This window comes from Vombatus ursinus, unplaced genomic scaffold, assembly GCF_900497805.2.
Source record: "Vombatus ursinus unplaced genomic scaffold, bare-nosed wombat genome assembly UNPS02014811.1, whole genome shotgun sequence".
Lineage (NCBI taxonomy): Eukaryota > Metazoa > Chordata > Mammalia > Diprotodontia > Vombatidae > Vombatus > Vombatus ursinus.
In genome coordinates this window covers 17,536,127-17,558,726 of record NW_020954589.1, presented here as the reverse complement: position 1 = coordinate 17,558,726, position 22,600 = coordinate 17,536,127, and the positions used below count along the sequence as shown (strand labels likewise).

The window sequence follows — 22,600 nt, the reverse complement described above, 5'->3', positions numbered from 1 at the left end:
ACTATGACTTGCCTAAGGTCATATGGTTATTAAAAAGCAGAGCTCAGATTCAAGCCTATCCTTTCTCTTCAAAGGTAACTTTCAGGCTAAAATAAATCTGCTCTCACCAGAATTCTCCTGGCAGCTGCTCAAACTCTATTGTTTCTATGCCATAGTTGAGCCTTCCTGGGATAGGTATCTTCCAGGATCCATAGGAGCAATGCCCTGGGCTAGGAGTTTGGAATCAAAGAATCGTACATTCTACTTGCATGTAAGATAGTCAACAAGCATTAATTAAGAGCTTTCTACTTCCAAGCACCATGCTTAGTGCTTAGGGATACAAAGAAAAGCAAAAACTACCCCTGACCTCAAGACAATATGCAAATAATTACGTACAAACAGGATATATGCAGGATAAATTGTGGATAATCTTAGAATGGAAGGAGCTAGCTTTAAGGGGGGCATGGAAAAGCTTCTTGTAAAAGATGGGATTTTAGCTGAGACTTGAAAGAAGTCAGGAAAGCTAGGGAAGCCAGGAGGCAGATATGAGGAATGGAGCACTCCACCCTAGGTAGGGAGGTGGGAGTGTATTGTATCCTGTGTGAGGAATAGCAAGGAAGTCATTGTAGTTGAATTATGGAGTACATGGAGAAGAGTAAAGTGCGAGAAGATTGGAAAGGTAGGAAGGGACCAGGTTGTCAGGGGCTTTTAAAGCCAAATAGAGGATTTGTTATTTAATCGTGGAAGTAATAGGAAGTCACTGGAGTTTATCGAGTAAACATGGTCAGATCTAAAGTGCGCTTTAGGAAGACCAATTTGACAGCTGAGTGGAGGGTGGTTTGGAGTGGGGACAGAAGAGGCAGAGAGATTAGTCAGAAGGCTTTTGCAATAGTCTGGGTGTGAGAAGATGAGGGACTGGACCACTGTCAGAGGAGAGGCAGTGTCAGAGAAGAAAAGTAGAACAAAGCTGTGAGACCACTTGTCTCACGTTTTACCTTGGGGGAAACTTAAGTGACCTGCTGGATTTATGCCTTGGGATGAAGAATAGGGAGTCAGCACCCGTTGCTATGTGACCAGGGATTTAGGAGTCCCTGGGCAGGTGTGGAGAGACAAGCAGGTCCATTTCTAAAGCCATGATTCTGGATCCTCTGAACACATCAGCGCTCCAGTCTCCTAGCAACCACTTAGACCCAAGACTCACTGACGCCTTCCCTTCCGCGCCTGCGCGTTGGCCGGGGGGGGGGTTCCCTCCCACCCCGCGTAGTTCTCCCAGTCCTCTGTCCGCCACATCCAGCCAATTAGACAGAGGAGGCGGGGGTTGGCTGGCCGCCGCGGGGCATGCTGGGTAGTGTCCATGGTTCCTGTTGCTAAGGCTGCGGGCGTGGGTGAAGAGGGAACGCGGATTTGGGAGTGTTGTACCGGGGCGCTGAGGGGGAGATGGTTAAGCAAACGATCCAGATCTTCGCGAGGGTGAAGCCCACCAGCCGGAAACAACCTCAAGGGGTACGGGGCTGGGGAGAGGGTGAAGTGCCCCCCGCCGTGCCAGCCTTCCTGGGGTCATTGGAGGGGAAGAGGGGACCAGGGCGGGGTGTCAGGGTGTCAGGGAGCCCCGTGAGCCCCCTTCCAGTGATGCACCCCACAGACAGTCACACTTACAAGACACGAATCTCCTACATACGCTGTACAGGCACAAAAGGGTAATGTCAGGGCTGGAAGGGACTTTAGGGACAATTTAGTCCCTCCCCCTCCCCCTATTGTATAATAATAGTAATAATAATAGTGGTGCAGCGAAAAGAATGACTGATTTGGAACCAGAGAGCTTCCATTTAAATCCTATGTGACCTTGGGCAGGACAGTTAATTTCCCTGGTTTTCATTTTCTCGTCTGTGAAATGCACTTGCTGCATGTGTTCCCTGAGCAGGTAAGTCACTTTGGGGTCTAAAACGGTTGGACTAGATGAATTCCAAATTCTCTTCCTGCTCTAACAAAGTTTATGATCCCTATGACCTCAGGATTTTGCTCAAAGCGACCTTGGATAAGTTAGTGACAAAGAACAAGACCGCAGACCTACTGACTATCAGCTAAGTCGTGTCTACACTTGAGACACACGAAGACAAAAACCAGAGTGCTTGTGGGAGGATGGGGGAGGTGCAGGAGTGTGAGCGTCCTGCAGAATTCAAACCCAGTTTTACCAGACTCTTAGCCCAGCAGTATACCCCCTCTAGCCACACTGCCTCTATGTATATACGTGGATATACAAATGCGTATATGTATATAATTGCATTTCTTTAGTGCTTTAACGTTTGCAAAGTACTTTACAAATATTTCATTCCACCTACATTTTATAGATGAAGAAACTGAGGCAGAGGTTAAGTCATTTGGTCTGGGTCACATAGAAAGTATCTGAGGCAATATTTGAGCTCAGGTCTTCCTAACTATAAGTATAGCACTTTATCCGCTGAACCATCTGGCTTCCTCTTTTGTGTCCATATCCAGCTACATTATATACTTATTTGTTGCTATAAAACCGACCTCTACTTGTATTACACACACATATTTTTACACACTCAGGCAAAATAATTATTTAAATACATGTATACAGACAAATATGCTTATAAGCAGTCATAAATATGTCACCACTAAATCTTTAAACATATATTAAGTATCTACTATGTGCTTGTGTTAGACACTAGGAATACAAATAGAAAAATGAAAGTCTTCAACCTTGTGGAGGTTGTATTATGTCTAGGGAGACATGGACTTAAGTGCAGAAGATGTATAAATTAGGTGCAGAGTAGATGCATACATATACAAAGTGTTTTTGCACATAGTGGGGCACTCAGCAAATACTGCTGACTGAATAGAGACGTTGCCATATGTGTACATGTATCTATATGCATATACCTTAAGTTAAAACAAATATAGAGAACATGATGTTTATGCAAAGTAACTTTTATTTTATTAAGTACTCAACTTATGCACCACCTTCTATTGAAGTCTCTTTCTTGATTTCCTCTATTACTAATGCCTTCCCTCCCTAAACTATGTTGAATCTATCTTGTATATATGTATATGTCTCCCCCAATAGAATTGAAGCTTCTTGGAACTAGGAATGTTTCCATGTTTTCCAGTTGTTCCAATTACACAAATGGACAGAAACATTTACCCCGAATATAGAACCATTTTTTTTGTACTGAGAATGAATAGATGGATTCTAGCGTTACTATTCACTAATTTATCATTTTGTTGATAAGTCATATCAATAGCTTAGGTGACAGGCTCTGTTACGCTCAAGTAAGACATAAAACTAGATCATTCCAGGAAAATTACAGGGTATATAGAATATGGGGGTAACCACACAGGTTTGAAGCTATAAGACATCTTAGAGGTCATCCAGTCCAGCCCCTTCATTTTTAAAGAAACCAAGAAGTGAAGGGACTTGCTCCCCAGTCACACAATAAATGAATACCTCAGTTAGGATTTGAACCCAGGCCCTCTGACTCCTGCTCTATTCTGCCTTGCTGTGTTTTCCTTTGTCTCTCTCTCTCTTTTTTTTTTTAACACATACTTCCAGGTGGTTAAAAAAAATGAGTCAGGAGTGAAGCTAATTTGTTTCTTAAGTCAAAATACTACTATAAATTATACACAGAAAATTATTTACTACTGGAGGGAAGAGTTTGGGCCAGAAAAAGGAAATTTTAGTGAGAGGCACTATTTGCTGTGTTGGATAAGATGCTAAATAATAGCCATGGATTTAATATTGAACCTTCTGCCACATCTCAATGCTTAATTTTTCCCTTTCTATAAAGTGATGCTGAGTTTCTTTACATGCTTCATTACTTTGGTGAGAGTATTTGCACTATTCATAAATGTTATTTTTAACTCTACTTATTTCCAAAGTGAAGGAGAGGGAATAGATATTGAAATAATTTTAAAATCTTGTACTGAGCATTTAAATTTTTCCTCTACAAAGTTATATTCTAAGACTTTTCCCAAGGTGTGGAGGTGATCCTGGGTTCATGAAAGCTATGCTAGTAGAGCATAAGCTCCAAGTCAGAAAGTCTTTGAGTATGGTCTCAGAAACAGATCGTCTGCTGTCTGTGAATCAACCTAGTTAAGTACAGAGAGGCTCATCATTAATATTGTCTAGCCACATGGAAATGGATGCCATTTGATCATGTCAACCCATACTCTTTTCACTAGGTATTTTATTAGAATATTAGCATTTTCTATATTTATTTAACTTCATATTCTCACTGAAAGACTAATATGATTGGAAATTCCAACATTTTTGTTTACTTAGATACTGTGGGTAATAGGATGGCTCCCCCTCAGAGATCCCATATTTTATGACTACATCCTTTTGCCAACAAAAGGTTGGCTTTTGTAGTAGGGTTTCAAGGGTAGGAATCAGTTTGGGCTGTGGCATCTTTTCACTTTCCTGCCAGCTTTCTAATTCCATCAGACTTGACTGTTAATTTTTTTCATTCCTTGCAAAAGAGTAACAAAGTTTAAAACCTTTTTTGCTTTTAGTTTAAATAATTTAACACCTCATTGTTTCTGTTTCATTCCCCATAACATTCTGTAATTTCAACTTCCTCCTACTCCCTGCAACACTCTCATACTTGTCAGTCATCTGGTAGGGATTACTATATATTCTTGTAGGTGTTGTTGGTATGTGTACACACACATATATGTAATCTTTTACATACACATATATGTATACATATAAAATAAACATACAGATATATACAAATGTGTATTATGTGTATGCCTATATGTATGCATATGTTAAAATGCATACATATACACCCACATATCCTGGACTTGGGCTCAGGAAGAACTGAGTTCAAATCCAGCCTCAGACACTTATTAGCTGTATCATTCTAGGCAAGTCACTTAACCTGTCTTAGTCTCAGTGTCCTCATTTGTAAAATGGAGATAATAGCCCTTATCTCAAAGGGTGGTTGTGAGTATCATAAAAAGATAATGCACTTTGCAAATCACATGCATCTATACCATTGCAGATGTAGATATATAAATCCATACTCACATACACACATGTATATCTGTATCAATATAGATATATCCATACTTTGTTTTTGTAGAGATGTTGAACACAGCCCACAACACTCCCAAGTGGGCCTGAACCAAATTAAAGTGTGATTCAGAAATATTTAACAAAATAAATAAAAATACAATTAAACATAGATAATATTATATTTAAAACTAATTCAGTATGAGGCCTGCAGGGATCCTCATGTGTGGATTAATGGTGCCCATTTATATTTTGAGCTTGATACCACTGATATAGTGGATTGAGTGCTGATATTGGAATGAGTGGGATCTGAGTTGAATTCCTTCATCTCTTACTCAGTAGAGATGAGATTCCAGACAAGTCATTTTACCTCAATTAGCCTTAATTTTTTCATTATAAAATGGAAGTAATTATAGCACTGACGTCACAGTGTTGTAAGGATCAAAAGAAAGGATATGGTGCTTTGCAAAGTGCTATATAAATGTGAGCTTTTATTATTATTAAAGCAAGAATGATTGAGTAAGGACTTCTCCCTTTCTCCTAAAACACCATCTCTCTTTTGTCTCAGATGCTGTAAAATTAGTGATACAAAAACAATCCAGTGATTCAGTAAACATTTACTAGATGTACTTTGTGCAGAATACTGTACTTAGTAAAGAAGGGTGAGGTGGGAGAGAACATTTAAATAAGACATGCTCTTTATATTTATGGAGCTTAGAGTCTGGTAGGAGAATAAGACTCACAGATACCTATAATATACAATATTACATGGTAATTGCATTCAAGAGAAGCAAAAGATTTGTCATGAGGTTTGAAAGGGAAGGTCATTACCAACCTAGGCATCAAGGAAGGCAGGTTAGGTTAAGTTAGGTTTCAAAGGAAAATTAGGAATTTAGCAGATGGAGAATGAGAAGGAAGATATGGCAAACCAGAGAAACAATAAAGACCAAGGTTTATTTCAGTTTAGAAATGGTTGGATGCTCTTTGGCAAGTTAATAATGAGGTTATCATACATTTGTATGGTATTTTATAAATTTCAGATGTTTCACATCTATTATTTAATTTGATCTTTTTGTTAAAAGATAATTTTTTACTTCTTTGAATATATTGAAGACATATATTATAAAGGAAAATTACCATGCTCAAAATGCTTGTTTATTTGTGATAGCCAAGGGTGAGAAATTTGACACTTAAAAATAACTCAAATTCATGTGGTGCTTTGTAATTATACAGTGCTTCATATAAGTTATTTCATTTGATCCTCACTATAGCCTTGTGAGGAAGGTAGTATTATCATCTACTCTTTACTTTAGACCAGTTAAGTTTAAAACAATTTTTTTATTAAAGGATATTTATTTTTAAAAAATTGTTCCCAAAATGACTTGGTCAAAGTGGTTTAGAAGAATTAGAATTAGAATTGTGTCTTTCAATCATCTGATGACTTGTGGTTACTTTAAGTCCTTAAGGCCTTTGTGCTGTCCAGAATACGTTCTTAATTAGGCACCAATTCTTAGTCCAGTGTGTTTCATGTCTCATGAATTTTTTACTTCTTTCATTCACCTGCCTCAGCCACTGCCCATTTTACATGAAGTACCCTATTAATTTTTTTAAATATATACTGAGAAAACATGGTCAGACAGCTCTGAACCTTGTGCCAGTTCTTTCTGCAAAGAATTTTTATCTTACAGGGTGACTTTTGTCCATGAAAGCTAAACACTTTTAATGAGAAATTTCAATAAAAATATGCTTTGAAAAAATCAGCTGGGCTACCTGAGGATTTAGGGAGACTTTACTTATGCATACTGTAGATATGATCTTCTTCGCCCTTAATGTAGAATTCAAAATTTAAGTTACCAAAAGAAACTTAAGCCATTGCTTTTGGGAAATCTTACTTCTGGCTAGAAGAAGGGGAGCTTTTGCTAGGTTGCTTCTTCTCTTGATTTCCTTGGCCAGTGGAGAGGAACATTGGGGTAAAGAATTAAAAATACCAACCTAATATCTTATCATAGAGTGTTGAGACTTGGAAGAGTCCTTAAAAATTATCTTGTCCACCCCCTTCATTTTTCTGAGAAGTGATTTGAGAAATAGCATATTATTACTTTGTGGTAGAGTGGAAACAAGAACCTTAAAGATGATTTTGGAGACACAAATTAAACCCAACTTCCGTGACCATAATTTTTCTTAAGGAATCCCTAAGGATGTGTCTTAGAAGCCATAGATTCTGTAAAATACAACATGGAAACTATTTTGTCAGAACAAAGGATATTTTGAATTACTGACACAGAGTGTTATCTAAGTAACATTTTAGCTACAGGGTGGCATGAGTCTTCTGAAAAGAGAGACGTTCAGATTTGCGCTCTGAATTGTCTTGTAGAGGTTTTGATAGATCCCTAATTCTAATTCTCTGATTTGAGAGTGAATATTTGGGTAAATAATGTTTCAGTTTACCTGTAAAATGTGAAAGAATATTATCTTCTATGTATATGACAGGAGGTATTATAATGTTTAATGAATTGTTGTCAATCCTTTTTGATTCCCTTAGAAAAAATGTTTTATTATATTAAACATTTTTTTCCACTTCACATATATGAAGTAGAAACCACTATAGGTACAAAGGAGGAAAGAACTTGCTACCATCTCCTTTTTTCTACTTTTTAACAAATCAGAATTTCTTCTGACTTGACCATAAAATGTTTAAGAAATGATTTGGTTGTTTGGAGTGCAACCAAGAGAAGGACTTAGCTATCAGCAAATGCCTAAGACCTATTGAGAGCAGACTTAAATTATTTGTAGCTCTATTCTACTCGGGATTTAGTTGAAAGCAACAAATCATGTTGCTTGTAGAGATGGCTTCTAGGCAAAATTGTGAAGTGGGAAGGATTTTATCTGGCATTTCAATGTTTCCTTTAGTGAGGCAGAAGTGCTGAGCCAACCATTGTTTAAGTTCTCCCTTTCTAGACTTCTGTATGTCGCTGCTAATCTTTGTTAGAACACTAAAACTGATGGCTAGAGTGTTACCTGATAAAAGTCACCCATCTCCTACCTGACCTCTGGGGGAAATATATTTTTTTAAAAATTTGAAATTCGTTTTCAGATGACCAAGGTGTGTGTGTTTGTGTGTGTGTGTGTGTATCTTGTGTTTTTTGTTGGTAGAGAGGGCAGGGCTCACAATATGAGTTATAGAATCATTAATTTAAAGGTGGGAAAGACCTTAGAGCTAATATTGTTCTTTTTTTCTTTTCTTTTTTTTTTAGTTTTTGGAGAGATGAGGAAATTGAGGCTTAAAGAGGCTAAGTAACTTGCCTAAGGTCACAGAAGTTCATGAGATCATAGTCTAGAGCTGGAAAAGATCTCAAAAGGCATCTGGTCCAACCCCCTCATTTTATAGATGAGAGGTTAAGTGACTTGCCCAAAATCACATACAGTAAATGCCCAGGGACTTGAACCCATGTCCTCTGGCTCTAGGTACATTGTTGTTGTTGTTGTTTTCCACTTAACTCAGAAAATGAGTTCTTGAGGAAGTAAGGGTAGAATTGATGATTATTCTTCTTTAGAAGAGATGGGATTATGACATGGACACTGTTGATCACTCTCTTCTGCATACTCTCTCTTCTTTGGATTTTCACAATACTGATCTTCTTGTTTTCCTTCCTACCTCTTTGATCTCAGTCTCTTTGATTGGATCTTCACCTATGTTATGCCCACTGACCGTGGGTATCGCCCAAGGGTTTGTTTTGGGTCCTTTTCTCTTCCCCATCTTACTATCTTATTTGAGGATCTCACCAATTCCCATGGGTTTCATTATTATTTCTATGCACATGACTGCTAGATCTATTTATTCATCCCCTTTCTCTCTCCTGAGCTCTAGTCTCACATCATTAACTTCATTTTGGACGTGTTGAATTGGATTTACCATATGCATCTCAAACTCAACATGTCCACAGTAGAACCTCTATCTTTCTCCCCAAACCGTCACCTTGTCTTAACCATTTACTTACCTATCACTGTGGAGGGCATCCTTACAATCTTGGTGTCGTATTTGACTCCTCACTCTCATTTATTCACATATCCAATCTGTTGCCAAGTCTTATTGCTTCTACCTTTACAACATTTCTCATACATGGCCCCCTCCATTCACACTCTGGGGCAGGCTCTCATCACCTCATGCCTGAACTGTAACAGTAGCTTTCTACTTGGCCCATGTCCCTCAAATCTCTGGCTTTGTCAGTCTTTCCTCCACTCAGCTGCCAAAGTGATTTTCCTAAAGTGGAGATCTGACTTTGTCACCTCCCCTTCCCCACTCAATAAACTCCATTAACTTCCTATTTCCTCTAGAATCCAATTAAAAAATCATCTGGCTTTTATAGTCCTTCACAACCTGGCCCCTTCCTGCCTTTCTAGTCTTTTTACCCATAACTCCCTTCTCCCTCCTCTACAGTCCAGTGACACTGTCCTTGCTGTTCCTCACATGACATTCCATCTCCTGATAGAATACCTTTTTATTGGCTGTCTCTCATGCTTGAACTGCACTCCCATCTCTTTTCTCTTGTTTCTTCCCCTAGGCATCCCTTCAAGACTCAGCTTAGATCCTTCCTTCTGCAGGAGAACCTTCCTGATCCTCTCTCCACCCTCCCATGCTAGGGTCTTCCCTTTGATGTTAACTTTATTACCCTCCTCTTCCTTTGTTTATATTGTAGGTACACAGTTGTTTGCATATTCTCTTCCCTAACAGAATGTGAACTTCTTGAGAGAAGAAACAGTGTTTTTTACTTCTCTCCTATCCCCAATGCTTTGTACATAGTAAGCACTTAATAAATATTTATTGATTGACTTTGGTTTATGAGTTTTTACTTCAGATATGACCTGGGTCATTTGCATTTTAATAGAGTATATTTTAAAAACTTTTAATTTTAATTTTTTAATATTGAGTGGAATGCAATTATAATGATACATTTTACCAGTATCAGTACTGAGATTTTGGGGCATAGGGTCCAATTATATTTCTTCTCAAATCTGTCACCTATTTCTTCTCTGTTTCTCATCTGTATTTCCTTTCCAATCTCATCTCTATCTACTAAAGTCAGCTTGTCTGCTTACCCTGCCTGGGCTTTGTATTGTTCAGGGACTATGCCTCCAGGACTATGTATGTTCACAATAGTCACATACAGAGTTGTAATGTAGGTGATAGATAGATCAAGAAGACCTGAGTTCAAATCCTGCCTCAGACACTTAGCTGTGTGATGTGGACAGGTTGTTTAACCTCTTTCAGCCTCAATTTCCTCAACTGTAAAATGAGAATAATAATCCCATTTCACTGGGTTATTGTGAGTATTGTCTAAAGCTATGTTGACTTAGCGGCCCATTGTTCCCAGCCCTGCTTATCAGTCAGTGTTGAGTGAGGTTCTGGTGGGGAAGGAGACACTAAGTCTACAACCTTTTGTATCACCTGCTTTTTGTCACATTCCCCTACCTTCAAATTGTTCTACCTTGGAGAGGTACTTGAGAGGTACTTGAGGTGGACCTGAATTGTCTTAAAAGTTACTTATAAACACTGTCCCTATCTTGAAGCCAATACTGATCTTGAGTGATCAGCCCTGTTGACATACTTAGAATAAAATCCTTTTAAATCTCTTTGTCCTGAGTTTTGCCCTTAATCAGGGTGAAAGCGCAAATGAAGTTTTCCTTTCAATAATATCAAGCTATCATTGTTAGCATTTTATAAATCTTATAGTACTATATAAATGCTGTTATCATTATCATTATTACTTGTTGGAGATTACAGAACATTCACTGGAGTCCACATACTTGTTGGGGGAAGGAGAATTGTACCAATTATACTTTTTTTTGGTTCTGGTCTTAGAAAAAAATTGATCCCATTAAAAATGTGTGCGTTGATGCTGTGGTTATATACTGTATTCTCTTTGTATAATTTGTTATGGTTTCTTAAAATTACATTCATATTTGCAGATCTATTCTGTAGATGAAGATGAAAAATCAGTAGCTGCATTGGAAATTATCTTACCACGTGATTTAGCAGAAGGATTTGTGAATAATAAACGAGAAAGCTACAAATTTAAGTAGGTTCAAATTTTTTCTTCTCACACTTTTAAATTGTTTTCTTCTAGTCTGTTATTTTATTCTTTTCTGTTCTATTCTGTGGTATGCTATGTTTTGAATTTTGGCTATTCACTGATTTTCTAAAGACTATTGATCTTATAAAAATTATGATACCATATATAAAATGAGCACCCAAACTTTATACTTAAGATGCCGTTACTTACTACTTGTGAAATTACTTCCGTTCTTAACTGGCAGCTAATTCTTTGAAAGTCATGGGATAAATAATATATTCTCAAGTATATGAGAAAAAAGTAGACTGAGAGACTAGGATTACCTTTGAATTTTTTGATCCATACTGTTCCTGCTTGCTTCTCTCTGAATGAGTAGAGAGTTTCCTTTTCCTTCATGAGTACATGAGCTACTTTATGGATGTGTATGAGGAGGTGTGCTAGAGACATTGATTAGGTGTTCATTGGCTAGGGGTTAGGTTCTTTACCTGATTCGGTACATAATATAAGGTCTTTGTAACTCATAGGCAGTAATAAGTATTATTTCCAGCATTCAGTTAGTAAATTTCTATTTGACAAGCATTTATTAAGTGCCTTCTCTGTGTTAGGCACTGAAGGTGATGTCAATTTAAAGGCAGAATAAGAGTTTATGACTTTAAGACATTTACTTTCTACTGGGGAAATATAGCCTTTAAACATATAATTAAAATATATCATAAATAAGTAATTTATAATCTTAAACTAGAATAGCCTCTTAAAGGGCTTTGTGTAGTGTTCTGCACACAATAAATGTCCAGTAACTGTTGCTGCCTTCAATTTAATCTGATATCTTAATTCAGAGTAGTAGTTTGGATACCTTGTGGCCTCTTTATTGATAATATTTTACAACATATTCTTCTGGAATATGAGCTACTTATATTTTTGGAATTCTACTATTATATATCATCTAATACATTTTATATAATCATCTCTGGATGATTAATCCATCCTTTTATCTTCTCTTTTTATTCCTTAGGGCATAGCAAACCTCTAGAATGACCTTTGGGAGAAAACTCTCCTTCTGTATTCCTCTTAGATTTTCTGCTTTAAGTGGAATTGTGCCCAATTCAGACTGGGTGGTTGATACCAAAAAACCATGGAGACCCAATGTTTCTAAGCAACCCTGAAAGCTGCTTGGGTAACTGTTATAGTGTTCTAGTAGGATCATGTTAGTAGAAGCTTTCCAGGATATAAAAATCTGGTATTCCCAAGTTTTCTTCCTCATCATGTCCCAACAGCAAAGACTTATGTTCCTGGGCAAATGATTGGTATAATGGAATTGCCTAATGAACTATTTTTCTGTACTTTCTTTTCCTGATAGAAACTTTCTAAGGATTTTCTTTTCTAGGTTTGCATTAGCCTGTTCTGATTTGTGGGTCGAGAATCAAGGTCATCTTCTTCAAAAGACTAGCTGCTGATTTAAAAAAAAATAAAACATTGCTGAAAAAGTGGTTAATATTAGGATCTGATAACTAATTGCTAAAAATCAATTAAATTTATCTTTTTAACCTAAATTTAATAACCACAAGTTTTATAATTGCTTTCTTACAGGTCAGAAATCCAGCATTCTGTTCTGTTTTTATCTTGTTTTTAGATTTTTTTTTCTTGTATTATCTGGATTTGAATTTGATGTCAATTGCAGACACTGTTTCTCTTGAGAGCAGACACACACAGAGTTGTTTTTTTTTTTTTTTTGCTACTATGTTTGTTCAGAGGGATTTATTGTGCAAATCTTTTCAAAGCAATACTGTTAAGTATTTGTATACAACAGCACAGTGTGGTTAAGACTACAGGGCCAACATTGTATTCTGTTAGGTAAGCTTGGAAGCTTGGTGATGTAAATGTGGGGTAATTGCAAAAGAGAAAAACAAGATTTATCAATTAAACACTGTTCTAAAGTCCTATTTCATCATTATTACTTTATAATTTGCAGATTTCAGAGGATTTTTGATCAGGAGTCAAAACAAGAGGACATTTTTGACATAATTGCCAAACCTGTTGCTGAAAGGTAGGATTCCCAATAGTTGGGGCAGTGTGACATTTATATTTCCTCTTGTCTCTTTAATCCTCAGATAAATGTGGAAATGTATTGAGATACCTCAATTATATAAACAAAAGAAATTTCAAAATAAATATGAGATGACCAAATAATGACCTTCAAATAGATGAAGTATTATTATCTAGATCAGTAATTCTCACATTTTTTTGTCTCAGGACCCCTTTTCACTCCTAAAAATTATTTAGGACTCCAAAGAGATTTTGATTTGGAGATTGTAGTCTATCTATGTTTACCACATTACAAAGTAATATATTTTAGTAGTATTCTGAAAATAACTTTGACCTTACAGATCCCCTGAAACGTGCTGGGGGACTCCTATGGATCCCCATTCCACACTTAGAGAACTGCTTCTCTAGAATATGATGACCAGCGTGTCTCCACCTTAATAAAGGAAATGACCATTTTCTCTAATCTTGTGCAGTGCTTTGATCAGCACTTTTAATCCTTGGTAAAGCATCAGCTATAAATCCTGGACGAAACCCAAGACTCTTGACATCTTCCATGCCCTGTACCAGGTTGTGCTAAGCTCCTTCAATGCCCTTGTTTCCTCAGACCCTCTAATCTCATGTTAAAAATTTTAAATTCAAAAAATACAAGTAATATTAAATATCCCTATAATTAATCTGACTTGCTTGGCAGCTATTTACATTTAGATGAATTATTTTAAGAGCCCAAAATGTCATAACGTTTCTGTTCCTCATTCAGTCTCCATTGGTTTTCTTTGTTTACTCCCAGTTATTTTTCCTTTTATGTGGTCTCAGTTAGTCTGTAGTCTGTTCTAGTTCTGTTCCTTTTGCTTTGCATTATTTCACAAACTTGCTTCCAGATTTCTTTATGTGCCTCATACTTGTCCATCATAATTACATTATAGTATTCCATTACATCAGTGTACCGCAATGTATTTAACCGTTCCCCTATTGTTGGACATTTAATTTGCCACCACTTTCCCAGATTTAAAACTTGCTCTATTCCAGCTGCAACTGGAACATCTTTTTTCCTTCCTTTTTCCCCCATAATCTTTTCCAATTTTCATCCCTAGTGGTATACATCCATGAAGTTTTACAGTAGATCTTTAAAATTGTTGAGGTTGCTTACTGGAAAGTAAAGTATGAACTAGATACATTTCTGAAGTTGAACCATGACCTTAATATTGTCAGAAGAGTGAGGTATAAAACAGGGTGCAACATTTCCTGGGGATTTTGAGTAGCAAATGACCATACCTATAAATGTATATACCAGATTGTGGTCCTTGATGGAGCTATTTCAGTTTGCAGTTGAGTGTGACAGAAGCCACTGTTCTCAAAATGGGTTTAAAATGTTTAGGTAAATACAGCAGGACATTTTGTTTAATGAACAAGTAAATTATCACTAATGGATCTAACTTTCTGCTTCATTTAAAAGTTCCATTACTTGAAGCAAAATTCACATGACAGCCCTTTAATGGTTTTCAGCTGTGATGCTTAGAGCATCCTTTTCAGGTCAAGGAAAACTCATTGTGGTTATTTATGATGGAATATAGCCTGCCCTAATTCTCTTAACTAAAAGTAATCTTTCTTTCCTCCTATCTCTCAGAGACCTTTGCTTGTCCCTGTCCTGTATGCTTATATTTAGTCTAATTCTAGAACTTGAGGAACAAAAACAGTTTCATACTTCATAAATATAACTCTTTTTACCCTCAAGAGTACTGCAGTCAACCTCTCAGTCACCTAGGTTTGCAACCTTGGTGTCGTTCTCAACTCTTCTGTCTCTGACCACCCTCCTCCCTTCTCTCCCTACTGTTGCCAAATCCTGTTGATTCTGACTTGATATGACTAAAAAGTTTGTTGATAATGTACAAATCATTGGTGGTAGATGTATAAAAAAAAGCAAGGATGCACATGCTAATGAGTTTCACTGGCCACCAATTTATCAGCTATCCTGGTCTCTGAGTCCAAACAGCATAGGAGAGAGTTCTAGAGAAAACAGCCCTGGCCCAGAACTTTGCAGGCCACATCTGGGTGGCAACAGGTATTGGGAATAGCAACACTGTCTTGTACTCAGGAGGGCAAAGGGAGCCTAGAGTTGTTTTCAAATGCACCAATCTAAGGTAAGTAGACCCCATACCCTAATCTCTCTCTTCAGACCTTGTTATCAACTGTCTGCTGGACATAACCTAGACATCCTATAGAAATAGCATGCTCATTATGTTCAAAATGAAATTAATTGTATTTCCTTAAAAAAAAAATCCTTCTATAAATTTACCCATTTCTGTTGAAATCCTTCCCAGGATCTCAAGAATAGAGTTATTTTTGACTCTTCTCTTTCCCTCAGTCCCCGTATCCAAACAGTTGCCAAGTTTTATTGATCCATGCCCGGCCCTAATTCATTAAGTTTTTCCTGATATTATGTTTCTCTCTCTCTCTCTCTCTCTCTCTCTCTCTCTCTCTCTCTCTCTCTCTCCATTCCCTCCCACTTTTCTCCCTTCCCTCCTTGTCTCTGTCTCACTTTGAAATATCTTTAAATTACTTTGCATGCACTTCAAATTCCCTTACTTCCTAATGGTATATCCTCCAGTAGAATATAAGTTAATATTAGACAAGGATTATTTTATTTTTGTTTTTTATTTTGTACCCCTTCCATCTAGTACATAATAGATGCTTAATAAATGTTTTGTAAATTGAGTTGAATACACCAAGCTTGAGTATACTTGTCAAGCATGCATGTGAGGATTGATAGAATTCCTTTGGTTTCAGGGACAGTATTCATAGATTCATTAATTATTTTCCATTTTTTTGTCTACCTCTCCTCTCTCTTCCCTTAAGTCAATTCATAACCTCACCAGGATTTTTTCACCTTTTACCAGTTGTGCCAATTTGATGGATATGAGATGATAACTCAGTTGTTTTAGTTAGCATTTTCACCTTATTACCAATTTTGAGCACTTTTTGGTATGGTTATTGCTCATTTCTGCTTCTTTTGTAAACTGTCCTTATGCTTTGACTGACTATCAGTTGTTTTGTAAAAGAGATTTAGATGTTATTTCTATTTTTTGTTATTTTTGTTAGTAGTAGTAACAGCAATTATTATTATACCTGACCGTCATATACTTGAAACTGTGCTAAGCTTTGGTAATACACCTACAAGGAGAAAGAAAGACAGTCCCTGCCCTCCAGGGTTTCTACCCCATTACATTCTAATGGAGAAGATATCACATAAAAGAAAACTGAAAAGGATGTGAGGGGTGGTTGGGATGTAGAGAATAAGGCCATGAACAGCAGAGGAAGTCCAGAGTCAGCCGAGGAACATGGAGAGCAATGAAGATATGGCTGGCTTGGACCCTTTGGTTTATGTAGAGATTCTGAGAGGAATCAACTAATCAGAGGAAGGGACCACAGAGAGTGGTTCGTACTTTCAGTGTGAAAAGGCTAGGAGAGGAGTGAGCTTCCAGTTTGAGGGTGCTACAGGGGCAGGGTGAACTTCTAGAATAAGAAGGATGAAAGTGCAGATGAACTTCTACAGTGAAAGGGTTGCTTTGGTATGGTGGGGAAAGTCCAAAGAGTCAGGAGTGTGGAGCCCAAAGAAGAATGGGGTTCAGGGAAGGCTTCATGGAGGAAGTGACATTTGAACTAGGCCTGATGAATGGAATAGGGAACAATATAGTCTAATTTGACTGGACCTTAAGGAGTGCAAAAATAAGTTGTGTGAGATGAGATCATGTTGATAAAAGGACGACCCAAATTGAAGAAATCTAAAAACTAGGCTAAGATCTGGACTCTGGTCAGAAATGTGATACCTTTGAATGCTTTTGGATAGAGTATTGGCATGATTAAGACTTCATTAGGAAGATTAATAAAGCAGTGGTGAATAGAGTAGATTGGGTTAGATTGTAGAGAGAGGGAGACTGGTCAGAAAGCTAGTGCATGCATTAGTATACTCTAGAGGTAATGAGATCTGAAAACAGGGTGGTGGCAGTGCAAATTCCTTTAAACCAAAATTAATCTCTAGTTGGTAGAATTTCAGGCAGTATGACAAATTGGAGAAATTCAAGTACTGTAGGGAGATATTTTGGTGTAGCAGCTTTCCTTTTCCCTATTAAATCACATTCCACTGATGATTGATCATCTGCTCTGTGTAAAACTAAAAACAGTACTTCTCTAAATGTAGGAAATGACAATTAGCAAAGTTATTCATTATTCTTGAGCTCACACCAGATTTGAAAATGGCAAATTTAAGTTGTTTAAATTGAATTTTATGCTTAAATCAGAGATGTTGACTAAACTCTATGGTTCACCCTGGTATGAAATGTAAAACCTTAATATTGAAATATATTATGTAGCACAATTTCATCTGTACATGATCATTAATGGTCTGTAATCAAGACAGAAACTGGTAAATTATAAAATTGATGTGTAGACAGAAAATAATTAGTGAATCTGCTAATAGATTTAACTTCTGTAGTCAAGAAAGAAACTTAAAATGTAAAACTAATGTGTGGATAGGAAATTAATGAGTCTGCTATTTTTTTACATGTTATATGTGTATTTTATTTTCTTGATTCATGAAATTATTACCTCTGATAATTTGATAACCCTATTACTCCTAACATAGATAAGGCAATATAGCTAGTCCACCCACAGATGTTTATGATTGCAGTGATAATAAGGCAGTAGAAGAAGCAGATGATGTTGAAAAAAATGTGAATGCAGTAGAAATAAAATCCCTACCACTATGGTTATTTGTTAAGAAATTCTGAACAGATTTGTGTAGCAGAGGCCCTATATTGCCTTACTCTAACTGGTAGTAGAACTAAGTATGTTTTCACTTAAGGGTATTTATAACTTTCATTAAGATGTTGGTTGTTTAGCCAATTGTGTTATGTACACATTTCCCATTCACAATTAAAATATTCTTTTTTTTTTTAGGCAATTGGGGTTAAGTGACTTGCCCAGGGTCACACAGCTAGTAAGTGTCAAGTGTTTGGTCAGAAGCCGGATTTGAACTCAGACCCTCCTGGCACCAGGGCTGGTGCTCTATCTGCTGAGCCACCTAGCTGCCCCCATAAAATATTCTTTCTTACCCTTCATCTATTGTTTTTCAAAGACTCACTTGTACAACTGTTGACTTTCTTCAAATAGAAAGGCACGTTTTTCCTGACAAAGTTTTGCTGCTTGCTGCTTTAAAAATATGAACATACTTATTTTACTAAGATGAAAAGTAATCTATATGTTTCATATACAGAAAGTGTTTTTTTATGGAACAAACTTTTTTTGTTTTTCAAGGAAAGTCATTAGAAAACCCAAATTTGACTAATATTCTAAAGTGATTTTCTTAAAGTGAAATAACATGAAAACTTGATCAATTCTTTTAGAAAAGAAGTTATTTGGGGGGCAGCTAGGTGGCACAGTGGATAGAGCACCAGCCCTGGAGTCAGGAGTACCTGAGTTCAAATCTGGCCTCAGACACTTGACACTAGCTGTGTGTCACTTAACCCCAAATGCCTCACCAGAAAAAAAAAAAAGGAAAAACAAAAGAAGCCACTAAGAAGAGAGGTCATTTGGAGAATACAAATTTTAGAAACTGTCAAAATAAAATCCATAGAAGAAATTGTTTGAAAGATCTTTTTGGTGTCCATCTTGTTGTATTGATAAAAACAAATGCGAAAAAAAAAAACAAAAGTGAAAGAGATGTCTGTAGGTTGTTGGAAGGTTGGTCACTTAGCTTGTATTTCACAACTTCTTGACTTTTTAGCATGCTGGTGTTCTTGTAGAGACATACTGTTGGGGTTTTTCTCACCTGATCACCCACCTAACCATTTATTTGTTTTCTTTACCCACAGCCACATCTTTCCCACATACCAGTCATCCTTCCTCCTTTTTGTTCCCCCCTGCCATTAAGTGGGAAAAAAACCCAAACTTTTCACACTTAGAAAAAAATAATGTAAAAGGAAGAGAATTAAGAGAAAAAGAAAATAGAAAAGGAAAAAATATGAGAACAGAAAAGGGGTGCACATGCTTGGAAGAAACAGAACACCACTGACAATTATCTCAGCAAATGTGCTCCTGATTCTCTTAATAGACTTATTAAAATAAAGTATCACAAATACAAGTTTAGAAAAACACCATTCTAATTAAGACAACAAGGAACAAGTAATCTGCAGCAATAAGGGAGCAATTTAGACATTAATGACCAAAAAAACCCCAAAACTCTTGACTAGAAGAGCTGTGAGATATTATGCTATAATGCCAGAAAATTGATTCAATTACTTTCTCCCAATCAGGGTATCTGGACAATGACATGTCACAAAGAAATCACACTGTAATCTGATACCCTGTTTTTTCCTTACTGGTCTTTGTCAGTTTTGACCTGGGGCTGGGGACAGACATAATAGTATTTTATTTTTTTCCAATTACATGTAAAGATAGTTTTCAACATTCACTTTTATAAGACTTTGAGTTCCAAATTTTTCTCCTTCCCTACCTTTTCCCCATCCCAAGACAGCAAACAATTTGATATAGGTTATACATGTACAATCATATTAATCGTATTTCCACATTAGTCATGTTGTGAAAGATGAATCAGAACAAAAGGTAAAAACCACAAGAAAGTAAAAAAAACAATCCATGAAAATAGTATGCTTTGATCAGCATTCAGACCCCATAGTTCTTTCTGTGGATGTGGATAGCATTTTCCATCATGAGTCTTTTGGAATTGTCTTGGATCATTGTATTGCTGAGATGAGCTAAGGCTAACAAAGTTGATCATTTTACATTGTTGCTGTTACTGTGTACAATGTTCTGGTTCTGCTCACTTCACTCAGCTTCAGTTCATATAAGTCTCTTCAGGTGTTTCTGAAATCCACCTGCTCATCATTTCTTATAGCACAACAATATTCCATTACATTCACATGCCACAACTTGTTCAGCCATTCCCCAACTGATGGTCATCCCCTCAGTTTCCAATTCTTAGCTGCCACAAAAAGAGCTGCTGTAAATATTTTTGTACATGTGGGTCCTTTCCCCTTTTTTATGATCTCATGGTAGACCTAGAAGTGGTATTGCTGGATCAAAGTGCATGCACAGTTTTATAGCCCTTTGAGCATAGTTCCAAATTGCTTTCCAGAATGGTTGGATCAGTTCACAACTCTACCAGCAATGCATTAGTGTTCCAATTTTCCCACATCTTGTCCAACATTTATCATTTTCCTTTTCTGTCATATTAGCTAGTTTGATAGGGATAAGATGGTGTCTCAAAGTTGTTTTAATTTGCATTTCTTGGATATTCTTTTTACATTGTTTAGCCCCACTGGTGCTCTCACTTTTAAAACACTTCATAGAACCCTAGGCTATTGCTGGAATTAAACTTGGAAGTCATCTAATTCAGTGCCTATATTTTATAGATGAAGAAATTATGGTCCTGGGACAGTAAGTGTCTTGCCAGAGGTTACACAAGTATTTGTTAACCTGTGATCTGTGGTCCAATTTTGGAAACTTGCCCATTTAAAAATAGATATATCTGTCTCTGATTGGTCAAAAACAACATGTCCAAATTTGTAAAGATATTTTACCTCACTCAAAACCAACATAGTTGGAAACAGACTTGTAGTACAGATGACAGGTGAACTTTCACTTGACTTGATAAGAATATGCATACTATTAGAAAGTAGATCTTTAGGGTGCCTATGAAATACAGAAAAACAAATTTATGGACAAATTGTCATGGTCCATTTTGATATTTGACCAGACTCATACATATCTACACATGGGAAATTTATGAATATGAATCACAGAATCTTAGAATTGGAAAGAATATTAGGGGCCATCTGTTTCAACTCCTACCCAAATCATGAATACTGGACACGACATCCCTGACAAGTGGACTCTCTAAGACCTCTAAGCTTATTTAATGGAATTGTTAAATTTTAAAGCCTATTAAGTGTAGCATCTGGCCACATCCCCCCCATCCCCCAACTTTCAGGGCAGGTCCCCCAGAAGACAGCTCCTCAGGTTTTAAATTATCCTATGAGTCTGTGCCCCTAAAATTCTAGATCATAAGGCTCTAGTACTGTGTTCATCAGATAGTGTAGGCCAGGAGGCTAGTGGGGCAGCTTACCACATTGCCACAATACCAGCTGGGGTTGTTGTGAGCTAAAACACTTTAGAGAAGACCAGGGGACATTTGAATTCCCTTTGCCACCAAGTAGAAACCTGGGATTTAGCTTTGGACCATTGGAGCAAGGAGTATATAAAGCTGGAACATACCTCCCATGTGCACTGTATAGATCTTATGGAGAGAGAGTTTTTTGTGTTATCTTGTCTTTTGGAATTTGAACTGCTTGAGGACAGTGACAATGATCCAGAGCTTAGTACAGTGCCTCAAACATAGTGAACAATTTATAAATGCTTATTGCTGTCAACTTGTGCTTGGATGATTACAGTAGTCTGCTGGTTAGTCTCTTTGGCTCAGGTCTCTCCCTGCACAAATCTACCCTCCACTCAGCAGTCCAACTGATCAGGTCTGACCATGTCAAAACCCATTGCATCCCCCATTGGATGAAGTCCAATGACTCCCTATTACTTCTAGGATCAAATATAAAATCTGTTTGGCTTTTAAAGTTCTTCATAAGTTGGCCTCTTTCTCCCTTTCCAGTCTTCCCACACTTTATGTCTTCCTATGTATTCTGCAGTCCAGTGACGCTGGCCTCCATGCTGTTCCTTGCAGAGGACAGTCTCTCCTGACTGTGGTCGTTTTCACTGTTTATTTCCCATGCCTGGAACTCTCTCCCTCCTGGCTTCCTTGGGCTTCCTTTGAGTCTCAGCCAAAGTTCCACTTTCTTCAAAAAGCCTTTTCCTGTGCTCCTTGATCTAGTGCCTTCCCTCTGAGATTATCTCTAATTTATCCTGTTTGTATCCTTTGCTGGTTGTCTCCCCAATTAGATTTTGAGGTCCTTGAGAGCAGTGACTTTTGCCTTTCTTTGGTATTCCTAGTGTTTAGCATAGTGCTTGGCACACAATAGGCACAAAATGAATGCTTCCTGACTTGATTTATTGACTGACTGATGAAGAATTCCTAAGATTCCAGGGACCTTCCTGCTTTTATCTTTACACAGGTTGTTTTTATCCACTTTTACCACCTTGTGGACAGTTTTTATTGCCTGATGGACTGCTTTTACCTAAGAATTACTGAATGATTTTATTAAAGAAATTAAAAATATTAACTCCCAGGCTTTGTGTGGTCCATTGCAACAAAAGTGAAATCATGACTAGGACAACAGAGGACACAGTTCAAAGCAAAAGCATTTAATGAAATGGCATGGTAAGAAAAGTAGCAACACAATATTGTCCCCATAAACCTGGGGTGTACTCTCCAAGAACTACACACAGAATCAGTAGGAAGAGTGAATACAGTTGGAAAGGTGAGGAGGATACATGTGGCCATGGC

At 37.2% G+C, this 22,600-nt stretch overlaps 1 protein-coding gene across 2 annotated transcripts in view; it reads left to right on the top strand.

Moving 5' to 3' along the window:
* Nucleotides 1–1,399: 1,399 nt before the first annotated feature.
* Nucleotides 1,400–22,600, top strand: part of LOC114053477 (kinesin-like protein KIF6) — a 451,087-nt gene continuing 429,886 nt past the window's right edge. For both annotated transcript variants that reach the window (XM_027876576.1, XM_027876575.1), the window contains exons 1-3: nucleotides 1,400–1,482; nucleotides 10,985–11,094; nucleotides 13,058–13,132. In XM_027876576.1, the coding sequence (XP_027732377.1) occupies nucleotides 1,417–1,482; nucleotides 10,985–11,094; nucleotides 13,058–13,132 (251 nt within the window). In that variant the 5' untranslated portion in view covers nucleotides 1,400–1,416. The remainder of the gene's footprint in view (nucleotides 1,483–10,984; nucleotides 11,095–13,057; nucleotides 13,133–22,600) is intronic.